Source organism: Neopelma chrysocephalum, unplaced genomic scaffold (genome assembly GCF_003984885.1).
Source record: "Neopelma chrysocephalum unplaced genomic scaffold, ASM398488v2 Primary Assembly neopelma1_74, whole genome shotgun sequence".
Taxonomy (NCBI): Eukaryota; Metazoa; Chordata; class Aves; order Passeriformes; family Pipridae; genus Neopelma; species Neopelma chrysocephalum.
Window position 1 is genome coordinate 4,504,381 of NW_020897735.1, and position 13,787 is coordinate 4,518,167.

Consider the following 13,787-nt stretch of genomic DNA (forward strand, 5'->3'; position numbering starts at 1 on the left):
CCCTTCATCTCCCTGGACAGAGATTTACATATTTCCAGTGAAATTTTCTGGAAAAGAGTCCGTGAACTCTCTCGAAATCCCTTTTCAGAAAGTAGATACCACTGATGGGAAAGACAACTAAAAAGGACAATCCAGTACTGTAACAGTTCAGACCTAGTGTTCTGTACCCCTCAACTTGGCAGAAGGGTTAGCACAGTTAGTGAAGGAACAAACAGGAATTTCCATAACGTTAATAGGAATTTCTACCAGAAAAGCAAGACCAGATGTGGATTACCAAGCCACCATTTCCCTCCACAACTCTTTCCCTCTATTGCTGCTAGATGCTCAGTTCCTCCCAACTGCAGGGAGCCTAAAACACTATCCTCCAGTTATAAACAGAGTTTGATGAGTTAAAAAAATAATAAAGAGGCAACATAAAAAAAAGATAAAATCCAACTTGGAGCACTGCTGCATCCAGCCCAGCACTTGTCCACCTGGCAGCTTCCAGGTAGCAAACACATCCTCCTGGCAGCAGTGAAGGAGATGAACTTGGCCTACCTGATTGCCAGCTGCCTTCTTCTTGCTCATCTGGCTGCTCCTCTGCTGAGCACTGCAAACAACAGCAGAGACATTCAAAACTTCTCAGACTCTTCTTGATCACCTGAATCCTGCTCTCCTTAGGAAGCTGCTACAGTGAGTTCCTGCCCCTCACCACTGGCTTCCAAGCCTTGATAAGCCAGTCTGTTGCCATCTGCTCTACTCATCTTCTCACTCCCACATGAACCACACCTGGGTCACTAAACCTCCACAGCTGCTGCTTGTTTTCCCTTGACACAATCCTAATACTTTAACTCACCCTTCTGTGTATCCTTGTTCTCCTCCCCAGCCTTGCAATATAGAGCCACTAAAACCAAGCAATTGGTCCCATTCTTGGGACCACAGCATCTCCACCAGGGCCTCTGCAGCCCACTTACTGGAACAGCCACAGGAAACTCATGCAGAGAAGAGGAAGCAATAGGAGGTGGGTGCTTACTTGGCAAAGCCAATGAAATCCTCATGGTTTGTGTTCATGTAAGCCAGCTCGATGTCTATTAGAAGCATGACCTGCCAAACAGAGGCACAGACAGAGCAAGAGTTAGTGACTGACCCTGCTCAAGGGGCAGACAGAGCCCTGCACACTGTTCATCTCATCCCCTCTGCAGCCACACTCCCCCTGGCTCAGGCCCCTCTAACCCAGACTGTCCCTTCCAAAGGTGTCCCCCTCCCAACCTCCCCTCTTCCACACACTCCTGATCCCCACCTGATCCTTGGTCCTGCCTTCTCTCTCCCGGATGTGAGTGGTGACAATCCTCTCCATCTCCTCACGCAGATGAGGGTATTGGCTGAGCTGCAGGAGAGAGAAAACACGTGCACATGGGAAAGGGAGGCACAAAGGGGGCAGCAGCCCCCCACATGTACACATGCACACATACACCCCCGATACCAGATACCCTCGAGGGAAGTGCTAGAAAGCTGGACTTGCAGACAGATTTTTCCAAGTTCCTGGAAGTCTGTTGGGGGTCAAAGTTCATTTCTGCTTGTTTTGGGCTTCAGAGAAAAGCTCTTTTCACTCTTGCAGCAACCTTTCTGCCTCACCACAAAACCCAGCACACTGTTCCTGGCACGAGGCTCTGGGCAAACCCAAGGTGTAAATGCCCTGCTTCTTGCTTGTTGGGTTTCTCCTGTTAAAGTGACTCATTTCTCTAGATGCTCAGCAACTCACTGCAGTAGGTTAAGTAGGTGAATGGCCTGTTGGTACAACCTGCTAAATTCTATGGGAAGTCTACCTGGGAAGTGAAGTGGATTTCAATCCCTATTTGCTGAGGCACTAAGTGCCTCATCTGGCCCACTCCAACACATGCAAACACAGACAGAGGATCTGAGCAGCTCAAGGGTACATGTCTGTCTCCAGCTGTTTCTACCTGTGCTGGAGCAAGATTACTGTGTTCACATTGCACCTACACCACACTTGTTGCCACATTACTGGGGAGGGAATCCTTTCCTGCTCAGAGAGAGAAGCAGAAAGACTTTACTACCTGTGGTTCAAAAGAATATAATCTACAGAGATAATAAATGAGCAACACCTCTAGAATCAGTAGCTTTAAAGCCCTCTGGGTTTCACACAGCACCTCCCTTCTTGCCCAGATTCACAAGCCTCCAGTGATTTCCACAGCAGTAAGTGTTTGCCTCTCAGGTCAGGCCCAGCACAGTCAAATTAAATTAATCCTCCAGATCCAGGATCTAGCCCTTTCTTCCCTACTTTGTCCATCCCCTATGAAATAATTTCCCCTATTTTTAATATTACCTTCAATTTGATTATGATGTCAAACACTATCAGTCTCTTATATCCCCCCCAAGGAGGTACATAAAGAAAAAACAAAAATCTCATTTGCCTATGACCTGCATTTGTTGTGTTCTTCCAATTTATGAGACCTGCTTCAACTGGTTTGCCCTTTTGTTTTGTATACATAAGTAATTATAACACGCTAGGAGGAACCGCCTCAAAATGTGCAGCATCACTTCTGGAATCCAGATCCCACACTAACCACCACCAATATTCCTAACATCTGACTAAAAATACTCTCAAACTCTTTCAGCTCCCTTGCAGTCAAACAAGTTGCAATGGCCCAGAACTGAAATTTGGACAAGATTTGACACTGTCTATTTTTAAATGTGTGGTTTGTTTTGAACGCCACAGAGGCAGGAAAAAGCAATTAGTGTTCCCCCCCCCCACCTCATCTTAAAAGCACAAACTGGGTGTTCTCCATGATCTTTATGGTTCAGGCAGCTGGTTGCTTCAGAGACAGACAGGGAAATCTTCCTGTTTCCTTTGGGGGGTTGGCGAAGGATAGATGGGCAAGTTATGTCAAACAGAAAAACAGGAAGTTGGAAAACCTTTAAGCAAGTCTCAGCTTCTTTGCTTCAAATTAAAAAAAAGACAACACCACAGTCAAACAAAAACACATCAAACCTCTGCACCACCATCCCAGTCCCAACCAGTACAAATGCACACAAAGTGCAAAACAAGTTGTGGTTTGTTCAGAACCCAGGTCATCCAGCAACACTCATGTGCAAAAATAAACTGACAGCATCAGTGCCCATGCAGGAGCTTCCAACCCCAAGCATGCACAGGAGCAGCAAGGGTGGGCAAGGAAAGAGGATAAACAAGCCACAGGATGTGACACCACCAGGGAACATGCAATAGGGTATAGAGTGGCAAGGAGTTATCACCAGCAGGACAAACAGCACCCAGAAATGCCATGACTCTGAAAGACAGGAGAGCAGGCGACCCCTCGAGGGGTAAAGTCTGTCAGCCTGGGATCGTGTCCCAGCTCATGTGGGGTTTCGATCCTGGTTTTAGCTGCATTTGCCTGTTCAATCAAAACACAAGCTTACAGCTCTCTTTGAAAATCAAATTTGTCCCAATGTTCCTTAGTTCCCCTCTTTGCAGATTCTAGGAGTCCTTGCCAGCACACCAGAGATCAACCTTCAGCTGAAGGGCTGCTGACTTGCAAGACCTTCCTGCACTTGTGAGATGCTGCAGTGCAGTCTGGCACAGAAGGTTCCTGCTTTTGGAAAAACACTGGCTAAAACATTATCCTCCTAAATGTAAGGGCTTTCATGCTTACACCAGCTTTCTGTTGCTTTTGGAGCTACTCTCCACTTAAACAATGGGAAGAAGCTCAGGATCAGGCCAGCCAGAGAACAGCTGTTAATGGCTGTCTTCTTCAGCCCTCAACTTTGTTTAAGAGTCAAGAAATAGTCAACTTGTCATACAGGAAAAGTGTACTTCTGTGAACACAGATGGGTTCTGTGTTCTTTATCGATAGTCTCATATTATTCCATCTATACAGCTTTATCAACTGCACGTACAATGATTTCTTCACCATCTGGGGTGAAATGAAATAATTGTGAGAGAACAATAACACACAACAGTTCAGGACAGCAACAAACTAAGGCTACAGGACTGTTAAGCTAATTTAAGAGGTGTTAGCCCAAGCAGCCTTCCTTTCCAAGAAGCCTTGCAGGACTTCTGGTGAGTTTAAAGGTTTTTTTCATCTGAAAGGCAGCATCAGTCCACAACACAGCAGGCTGGGTATTACCTTACAATTAGCATCAGTCCTAAAGTAGCCTTTTCCAGATGCTCCCCCTAATAGCACATGCTCTTGTCCATGTCAAGCAGTTAGAGCTATAACATGCAAAATAAATATTGCAAATTAACTGATGTCCCTGGGCTGTTACCACCTTCTGCCATTAGAACCCATCTCAGTCCGGCTGTTCTCCTAAAGTGGCCTAAAGTCACTTTCTACTCTTTGAGAGGAAGGTACAGGCAAGATTAACCTTCTCACTACATGCAGACATTTGACTTTAAGCATCACTAAAAGTCTTCCTTTTATGTTCTAGTACTATTGCTACATATTTTCATTCAGACGGTTATTTTACATCTCTAACATCTGCCTCCCTGGCCTCTGCAGCTTTTATTACAGCCATTAGTCTCCTACTATGTCACTGCTACTATCACCTTCCTTACAGGATTACCCATGTTGTATCACCTTGGAAAATCCTCACAGGATCCTCCATCATATCATGGATTAAAATCCACAGAGCAAGTGGGTATCCAGCCACTCTATGACATGGTCCAATAGAGAAAGCAGAATTCAACACCCTTGGGGTTTTCATCATCCTTCTCTCTCCCCACCCAGAGCAGACATCACCAGCCAGATACAGAACACAGTGCAAGCAATCAAACCCATCAAAATAAAAAATCCACAGGAGAAACAGGCTGGAAAGGGATTACTCTGTCTCACCACATCAGCCCCCACAATCTGGCAACAGCAGGGCTCCTCAACAAATAGACTGGTCAGAGCTCAGGACATGTCAAAGATGTCTCCTTACAGAGCTGGGGATGAGCTCTGCATTTCTAAGTGAGCCAGATCTTATTAGCTCAGCTCTTGCCTTCACTCTGAGCCCATATCAATTCTTAACTCCCTTCCCAACTTAGGGCTGTATGTTGGTGAGTCTGGCTGTAACCCTGGAAGAAGGAAATTGTCATTTTCAAGTCCTAAAACAACCCATGAAACAGTCCTTTCCAACTCAGTTTCCAGAACATACTTCTGCTGTGCCACAGACACGTTTCCGGCCCCTCACTGGTCAATTTAACACCAATTGCCACATCTGCCTTTTTTTTTAAGGAGGCATGTGGTGCCCTCTCCTGGAGGGAACCAGCCTGGGAAGCAAAGCCACTCCTGCCCCAGCCTCCAAGTAGTATTTGACACCTTCCCTATCACTCTCCACCTGCTGCTGCCCTCAGGCTTCACCTCCTGTGGTTCACAGCACGCAAGGAAAAGCATCACACTATTTCTCACTGAGCACAGTCCATGGAGTGAGAGATCAGCAGGAGAATGATGCAGGGGGTGTAATGCCTGGAAAAGCTTTTCTCAAAGCCTTTTGGGATCCTGAATGCCTCTTGCAGAACATCTTGCACCTCAAACTTTTAATCAGCTGTTTTGTTGTAGATGCTACTGCTCAACCTTGCTCTGCAGACCACTCATGCTGTGGGGATGGGAGGTCTTTTTCTGGCTTTTTATCTTTTTCTAGGGTACTTGGATTTAAGGGGGTCCCAGAAATAACAAGTAAGAAGTTTCAAATGTGCAGGCAGTGGCACAGCAAACAGGTCTTGCAAAGGGTTTGATCCACACTAAGGTGAATGTCACTGAGCCAGAGAGAGGTACAGGGTATGCTGGAATATTCCACTGGATCCCAGCTCACTTCTCAGCTCGAGAGCACATCAGTTGTCACCCACTTCTCTTGGCCTGCCTTTAAACTGCTCTTGTACCTGCAGGTTGCTGCTCTCCTTTAGATGCAACTTTATATCCATTCTTTCTCTCTAGTTTTGCTGGAGTTCCTGGTGGGTGTTTGCGTGTGGAGAAACAGCGTGGAAGTGTGTGGGAAGCGGGGGGGGGCATTAACCTTTCTTTGATTTTTTTTTTGTTTGTTTCTTTACCTTTTCGCTACACTTTCTGATGGTGGATGTGAGCTCACTCACTACCATATCCACACACTTCAGACTTGGCTCCTTCAACTTCTGCACCTGCTTTTTCACTATGGCTTCAAAAGCGAGGTCAGGCGTGAAGAGACCCGTTCTGCATGGCAGGGGAAGGGTGGGAGGAAGCAACGAGGAAGAAGAAAGCAAAGCAGAGAAAGAGCAGGAAGGAGGAAGAAAGAAGGAAGGAGAAGGGAAAAGAGAGAAAACACAAGGCAAAATGAGAAGTGAGATTTTGGTTCATTCCATTAGTTTATTGAACCAGGTGAGCATTGCTATGGGGCCTGTGCACTGCCAAGTATCAGGAGAGTCTACAGGCAAATGGAAGTGGCAAAGGGGAAAGGGGTAGGAGCAGCTGGGCCAGTGAAATGGTGAGCTGTCAAGAGCCAGATGAATGGATGGAACTCCTCCAGGGATCAAGTGATCTCTTCTTGAAGAAAAGCTTCTTTGGATTTTAAGACAAAGCTGCTTGCCACGGTGAGCCACTGCCTCTCTTCCTAGAGGTTCACCATGTCTCATTTCCCTTTATCCCTGTATCTTATTTCCCTTTCCTTCCCACTGCAGTTATCTCCCCTTCAAGTTTTCCTTATTCCAAGTGCAGGAAGCCTGAACAGGAGTCAGACTAAGACCTGCAAGGGTCTGTCACTTTTATCTTGTTTTGGCAGAACTGAACTGATGCCTCTCAGTTTCAGGGATTTGGGCAAACTGCCCCACTGAGGGAGCACAATTCATCTCACTCACCTTCCCTGCAACATCAGCTTCCTCAGTACGAACAGATGTACCCAGCATTCAGGAAAATGCAAACTTGCTCCAGGACATCCACAGCTATACAAAGCACCCTGTAGCCCCAGCAGAATGTATAAACCTGTAGCATCAGACCCAACACAGGCCTGTGGAGGTTTATAAGGAACTATTAATTTCCACTGATATTAAGTGGCCTGTGTTCTCAATGGCTCCATTAAGGAAGAGCAGAAAGTCCACAGAAACTGAAGTTAATAAAATATGGTCAAGATCAATCCAATTCAAGTCTACAGCACCCAAAAAAAATCTTTTCAGCACTTGACACTTCAAAGCTTCTACCAGGATGCTCTTTGTTACACAATCTGAGTTACTTGTTTTACCATGGACCATTACTGCTTTGCCAGTGCTTTCAAGGAACAACATCTCCTTGGCATGGGAAGGGGATGCTGTCTTTCCAAAGGTACAGTTAATACAGTCACACCTGGGGTGCCTGCAGCTAACAACAAATCCTGGGATAGCTATAAATAACCACCACCTCATGTAAATCAGGTTTTACCCCTTCACCTCATCTTTCACATCTCTGTGGGTAACACCTGCAAGTCCCCAAGCAACATCAGGATTAAAACACTCTTCAACACGTATTATGGGATGTACGAGCACTCTGCCTTTTAAGCAGCAAAGGGTTGGAATGTTACAGGATTTGGCTTCACCCAAAGGTCTCTCTCAAGGTGCCAACAACACCCCCTTTGAGCAAAGCAAGGGCTTGTCTGGAGTTCAGTTCACATTCTCTGGCTCAGCAGCGGTTTCCTACTAACCCAGTTGCCCTGCTAAGCTCAAGATCCAGTTTCCCCCACCAGACTTCTGGGGGAGACCCTGCACAGAAGAAACATACAAGTTAGTCTCTTCCAGTACCTGAGTATCACCTGAATGACAAAATTTTGTTTCTTCAGATGCAAAATTGTAACCATGGCTACTAGACAGCACACAGAGCAAGTCAACCATCAGCACCTCAGCAGTGGGATCCAAACTAAAATGGAATCCTTTATTCCTGAATCTGTGACATTTCCCCTCCATCCCTGTGGTCTGTTCTCGCCCCTTATTTCCCACCCTGCTGTACCCACCACCTGATCACTTGAGAAACCTGCTGCTGTCAGAACAGATGGTTTATTCTAAAATTATCAGTAAAAAGAGAAAAGAAAAAGAAACAATGAAAAACTAATTAGGAAATGGAGGAAAGGATACAAAGTGAAAGAATGAATGGGAGGTTTTAAATAGCAACTGATGGATGGAGAACAAATCAAGAGAAGCTTCAGAGGGCATGAAAAAGGAGGGCCCTTCTGATCCACTTAGCAGGTGACTCTGGATACTTGGCAGCCCGAGGGCCTGTGCTTACCTGTCGACAGGCTCTAATGGCAACTTTCTGGGTGCTCCCCACAGTCACACACCCCAAGAGAGGACAGCAGGACAGAAAAAGGAAACTCCTCCAGCACTCTAGAAACCTGAGCAATCTCTCACTGCATCCACTTTGCTCCCCCAGTCTGGCCTGGGGGGCAAAGCAAGAGCCCGCATGCCTGAGCCCTTCTACAGAGGCTCTTGGCCCTAAGGACCAGGCATTTCTCTCACCACTTGGGCACTTGTCCCCACCCTTGCAGAGGGTGTCAGACTCTCCAGACACCTCCTGCAGTGCCCATTTACCTGCACCTGAAAAGCCAGTGGCGATTCCAGTCTCCAGTGCCCACACCACCATCCTAACTGAGGTGCCTTTTCACCAGCACCCAGCCCTGCCTGAAGGAGCAAGCCATGGCTGAGAAGAATGGCACTTGTCATCTTATCTTGCTGCCTTTCAACCTCAGGAACAAGAGCTGACACATCCAAAGGGCAGAATCAAGGCAGGTTCCCTCCCTCAACCCTACCAAATAAGAGTATGGATCCCAAAGGGCAAAGACTGAAGCACCAACTCTCTCAAAGAGAGCAGGAGGAGCCCAGAAGTTGATGAACACTTCTGACTTGCTTCTTCTCAGCCATGTGCTGCTCTTCCAGAACAGGATATGGACCAAACCAGCCAGAAACCAAGCCAAACACCACAGGAACATTTCCTTGAGGTACAGCCCACAGCTCTAAGGGCTGCAGCCTCTAAATTTCAGCCCCATACACCCTCTGAACAGCACCCAAGGGCTAGTCTGGGATTAACCCTCTCACTTCCACAGGAACAGAGGGGACAAAATTTAAATCCCAGTTTCCCACTTAGAAAATAAACCCAGATAATAAAATTTAAAGTCAAACGTAGCCATACAGAAACACCTTCAGTTTTTGAAGGAACCAGGAGTCATGCTACAGACAAAGGGGTGGCCAGGACATCTCCAGCACCCTTCAGACCTAAAAGACTCAGGGAGCAGGGCCACGGCCCAAGTCCCAGGGCATTTCCCTTCCTGTTTGGCTTGTTGGCTGGATCGCTCCAGGCTGGTACTGCTCAGGTCTAGTCATGCTGAGGAGGTGGTTAAAACACCAAGTGTGGCTGCAGGCAAGTCCCTGCCCAGGTCACGATGCTGCGCCGCAGCCAGCGAGCGGGTGGAAGGTGCCAACTCCATGCTGCCTCTGGTTACCTTCTTGGTGCACTGTCTAACAGTATTGATTAACTCCGAAATGACCATGTCCACGCATTTCAGGCAAGGCTCTTTAATCTTCTTCACCTGCTTTTTCACAATGGTCTCAAAGGCCATGTCGGGTGTGAAGAGACCGGTTCTAAACACCCAGGGTGGGGACAAGACAAGGCAGGAGGGGGAGAAGGGGCAAGGAGAATGTCACAGCGTTACACACACGTCTTGGAGCAGGCACAGCCACCACTAAAACCCAGGACACGGGACTGGGGAGTGTCACGTCCCCTGGGACAAGCCCTGACTGCAGTCCATGGAAAGTGAGAGATGCTTGGCACTTCCCAGGAAGGCTGTGCTGAGGGTAGAATGGATCTTAGCTGGACAGCCATGGCCAGGTCACCATTTCACCTCAGCCATCAAGCCTATGGGTGGCAGGGACTCGCCCCTCCACAGTGTATTTGACCTCAGGGTTGTGCAGCAGATGGGAAGCCTTCTCTGGGAGATTTTCTTAATGGTTAGGACATTAACATGTTTGATTCCCTTTATGGAACTCAGTTGGTGATTGAGCAAGAGAAAGGAACGAAAATAAATCTAAACCTTTTGGTTTGCATCCCAGCGTGCACAAAGGGCTCCTACAGGCATCGGACCCTCCTCACCTTCCCAGGAGCTGCACAACTCAGGGACACTCAGGGCTGTGCTTTCTGACAACTCACCACCACTAAGGGGAACACAAACCTGTTTGCTAACCATGCCCTGGGGCCAGTGGCATCCTGGTGATGGGCAACCCCATGTTCCCTCAGATCTCTAGGGGAGGAGGCGCTCAGCACCAATACCCATTTTGAACAACTAACTGTTGGCTAGCATGAAAATCAATGTTTTAGTTTTAACTAAATAAAGGACTAGTACGGGCTTGCATCCCTCTTTCTACCCTTTCGTTTGTCAAGGCCCAAGAAGGATGGAAAAAATGTCAGGTCACCCAGGCTTTTACCTTTTAGGCTTCCGTGACTCTCACATGGGAAGAGAAAGCAAATTGACTTGGATGATTGTCCCTACTCCCAGATTCAAGCCACTGGAATGGTCCAAGAAGGTTATCCCTCCCCTTTGGCTGACCTACCGTACCTCTGAAGTCTTCAACTCCATTTGGAAGGTCTAGAGGTATTTACAAGGCTTTGTAGCCAAAGGTCTGCCTAGTGTGTGATACGTGCCTGATACCATGGATGTTCTTGATGGCGTAGCTGATCTCCCGCCGCAGCTCCTTCTCATCAAACTCCATCTGCACCAAGAGAGAATTTTATCAGAATTTTTTTTGACACTTAGTTGCACAACCCCAGGACACAGCAGGATGCTTTACAGAGGAGAGGTCCCATGCCAGCACTATCATGTGACAGATAAGATATCAGCCCAAGCGTTGCATACAGAGCCCAGCCACAAAGCTTCTGTTGCCAGTGCAGGACATCTTGGACACAGGAACAGCTAAGGGCCTACATTTACAGATGCCAAGCCCCAGCTGCTCTCAAGGAGCTTCTTTGAGATAAAGCAACAGAACTCAAGTGCTAGATGGCTTTCTAAAACAAACTGTTTTGCCTCCCAAGATCTTGGCAGCTGTTTTTTTTCAGTGAACACCACAAATGGATAATACATTTTTGTGTGTGAATTGTAAGTCTAATACAAGGCAGGCTCTTGTATTTCATTAAAATGTTCTCATCTTATTCAAATGTGAAAAAAAGGAAGCAGAATGCAGAAAATCCCAAAGTAGAAAGATCTGGCTTTCAAGTTTGTTACAACTGACATTAAAATAAGAGATTTTCAGAACCCCTTCTGATCAGGTTGGTGTACTTTGCCATCCAAAAAAAACATCATTCAATAAAAATCCTCTTCCACTGCTAAGACCGGAGAACAGTTGCTACACCTCTAGGCCATTGATAAGGGATTGACAGAAGTAATCCCAGGTATACCAACACTTCTTTTTCCACTTCTTGGATATCTGTTAGAGGAACTTCAGATCTAGTCTGATGCTCAGAATCAAGGAAGTACAAGTTTCAGCACCATTCACACTATGTGAAATTCAGTCACAGAAGCTTTGACACAACATATCTGCAAGGGCATTCAGGCATTGATTTACTATTGGTTGTTTTAAAGTGATTTTGCACACTTAATTTAGCATTTAGGAACTAAGCCAAAGAAATAATGCCATTTAGCTCAGAGAAAGTTAAGTTCTGTCACAAGAACAGGGACAGAGGGAAAAGGTTGGTACTATGGGAAGGTCCCAGTAACGCAGACAAACAATTTAAAAAGGTGATAAAAGGAAAAACCACGAAACAAAGTAGTTGAAGGGAAAGTCAGATGATGAAAGACAACAAGAGGAGTAAGGAGACAGACTGAAGAGGTAACAGGCAAGAAGACAAAGCGGATCTCAGCAGCACAGGGAGCAGTACCTTCACCAGCTCAAAGGGGAAGCGCTCATGGAAGATGCGGTTAATCCTCGCTCCTCCTGACAGCTCATAGGTATCAATTTGGTCTCCAGAGCCCTCAATGCGTTTCTCAAAGTCCACAGCAAACTGCTGGACCATCCTGAAAGGAAACCAACAGCATGAAGTAGAAGCCATGGCTGAGCAGTGCTCTCCAGGGAGGGACACGCAGCCGAGGCCACTCACTGGAGCAGAGCTTTGGTCTTGCGAGCAGGGTCATCAGGGCGAAAGCTCTTGTACTCCTCCACCTCCTTCTCAATGGAAAGAAGTTGGCTCTGGAGCTTGTTCCGCAGCCCTGGCAGGGTGTCACGGATGTGGTTGGTCAATTGCTGCACAAGAAGAAGGTTTAAGACAATAAATCTCTAGGTAGTTACTGGGAAGAGTTTTCTACCACTACACCACAAAATAAAGAGGAATGCTCCTCTCTGTGTTCAGTTCTTCTGAGTGGTCCTAACAAAGTCTGTCCCAGGACAGATACCCTCAACTCATAACTGGTATCCCACCTCCCCAGCTCCTGCCTATTGCACACCTCTACTCTTGACTTTCAGTTTACCTTCTAGTCTGGTACAAGACTCCAAATCACACAAGTCTCCTGACTCAAACCAAAGAATAAACTTCAATAAAAGTACTGGCGTTTGCTATTCACACAAGGGTAAAGGCTATTGGGTCTTCAGATGAACCACTGACACTTAGGGTGGTGGAAAAGCCCTTTTTCAACAGGGTGACAAGGCAAGGTGGAAGGAGCCAAAACCACTGATGAGGTTCTAAAAAGGGGGTTTCCACAAAGCACAGCTGTGGAAAACTCCAGTTTAAAAATGGATATTCCAGTAAGGGGAAAAAAACAACAAAGTAATTCTTCACTTAAGAGAGTATTTGATGAGAACAGAGAGGGAAATAACAGTAAGTTGCTACTGTACAAGACAGAAGATAAGGCAGCCTCAAGAGATGGGAAAATGACTACCAGTATCACATTTAAATCAATCTTTGCAGCTTACTGTTAGGTACAGAGACCAGTTGAAATTTAGAAGGTATCTTTTAACTTAACCAGAAAGACCTTGCATTGTGATAGTGTAAATACCATGAACCAACTACTAATTTTGTACCAGTGCCAGTGAAAGGACAAAGCACTGCCCTGCCTTTGGTGTGCAGGCTCCATTATGCGCCCCAATGTGTTTTGCTATATCAGTATTAAAGAAGTCAGGCACATTCCATGGGATTTAGCACCACAACACCTCTTATGACACAGAGGAGGAAGAGTTCACCAATTTTCACAAGTCTCACTGCAGCAAAGCCATTTACACTATTATCAGTTTGCTGACCACAAGTTTTAGCTTCTCCTGTATTCTTCCACCTAGGAGGAGCCCTGATGGCCAGCACAGCCAGTGACACCATGGGCAGCAGCTCTTAGCTGTGGACAGTACCTGGTTCAGTACTTTCTGCAGGTAGGGGGTTCCCATGCGGTCAGCCATGTGTCTGTAGGCTGGGTGGGAGAGAAAAAACTTCCTCTCTGCAGCCAGAGCTGCCTGAATGTCCTTCTTGCCATCTATGTCCTTCTGACTTCTGTTGACTACACCAATGTAACCTGCAAGAGTGGGGTCAGAGGTCAGATGGTTGCAAGGATGAGGATGTAAATCAGACTCGGACTGAGAAGGAAGTTACCCAGCTGGCAGCACTGCAAAAGGGGGATTCTGGTGGTAACACATTATTAGGGACAGTTGGAAGAGTCTAAAATTAGAATTTCCTCTGGATGGCCCAGGTTCTGACACGTTGGTGTGCAGGGCAGAAATGAGTATGAAACAGAGAATTAGCTTATTTATTACTGTTCCCCAAACACAAAGCACACCCCAATCTCATTCATTTCAGACTCTTCTGTGAGAGTCCTTAGGACAGGTACTTTGCCATGGCTATACACAGCAGCTACTA

At 46.5% G+C, this 13,787-nt stretch overlaps 1 protein-coding gene across 17 annotated transcripts in view; it reads right to left on the minus strand.

Annotated features, from left to right (window-relative positions):
- DNM1 (dynamin 1) overlaps positions 1-13,787 on the minus strand; it is a 66,736-nt gene that overhangs the window by 26,275 nt on the left and 26,674 nt on the right. For 13 of the 17 annotated variants that reach the window (XR_003534895.1, XR_003534893.1, XR_003534894.1 and 10 more), the window contains exons 6-13: positions 13,286-13,446; positions 12,051-12,193; positions 11,832-11,967; positions 10,602-10,669; positions 9,406-9,544; positions 1,280-1,366; positions 1,013-1,083; positions 538-589 (exon numbers count right to left, since the gene is read on the minus strand). Coding sequence is in view for 14 of the 17 variants with exons in the window: in XM_027687439.1 (XP_027543240.1) it covers positions 538-589; positions 1,013-1,083; positions 1,280-1,366; positions 9,406-9,544; positions 10,602-10,669; positions 11,832-11,967; positions 12,051-12,193; positions 13,286-13,446 (857 nt within the window). In the remaining 3 variants the exon portion in view is untranslated. Of the gene's footprint in view, positions 1-537; positions 590-1,012; positions 1,084-1,279; positions 1,367-6,022; positions 6,162-9,405; positions 9,545-10,601; positions 10,670-11,831; positions 11,968-12,050; positions 12,194-13,285; positions 13,447-13,787 lie in introns of all 17 variants that reach the window. The other 4 variants (XM_027687440.1, XM_027687442.1, XM_027687437.1 and 1 more) reach the window with 1 other exon arrangement.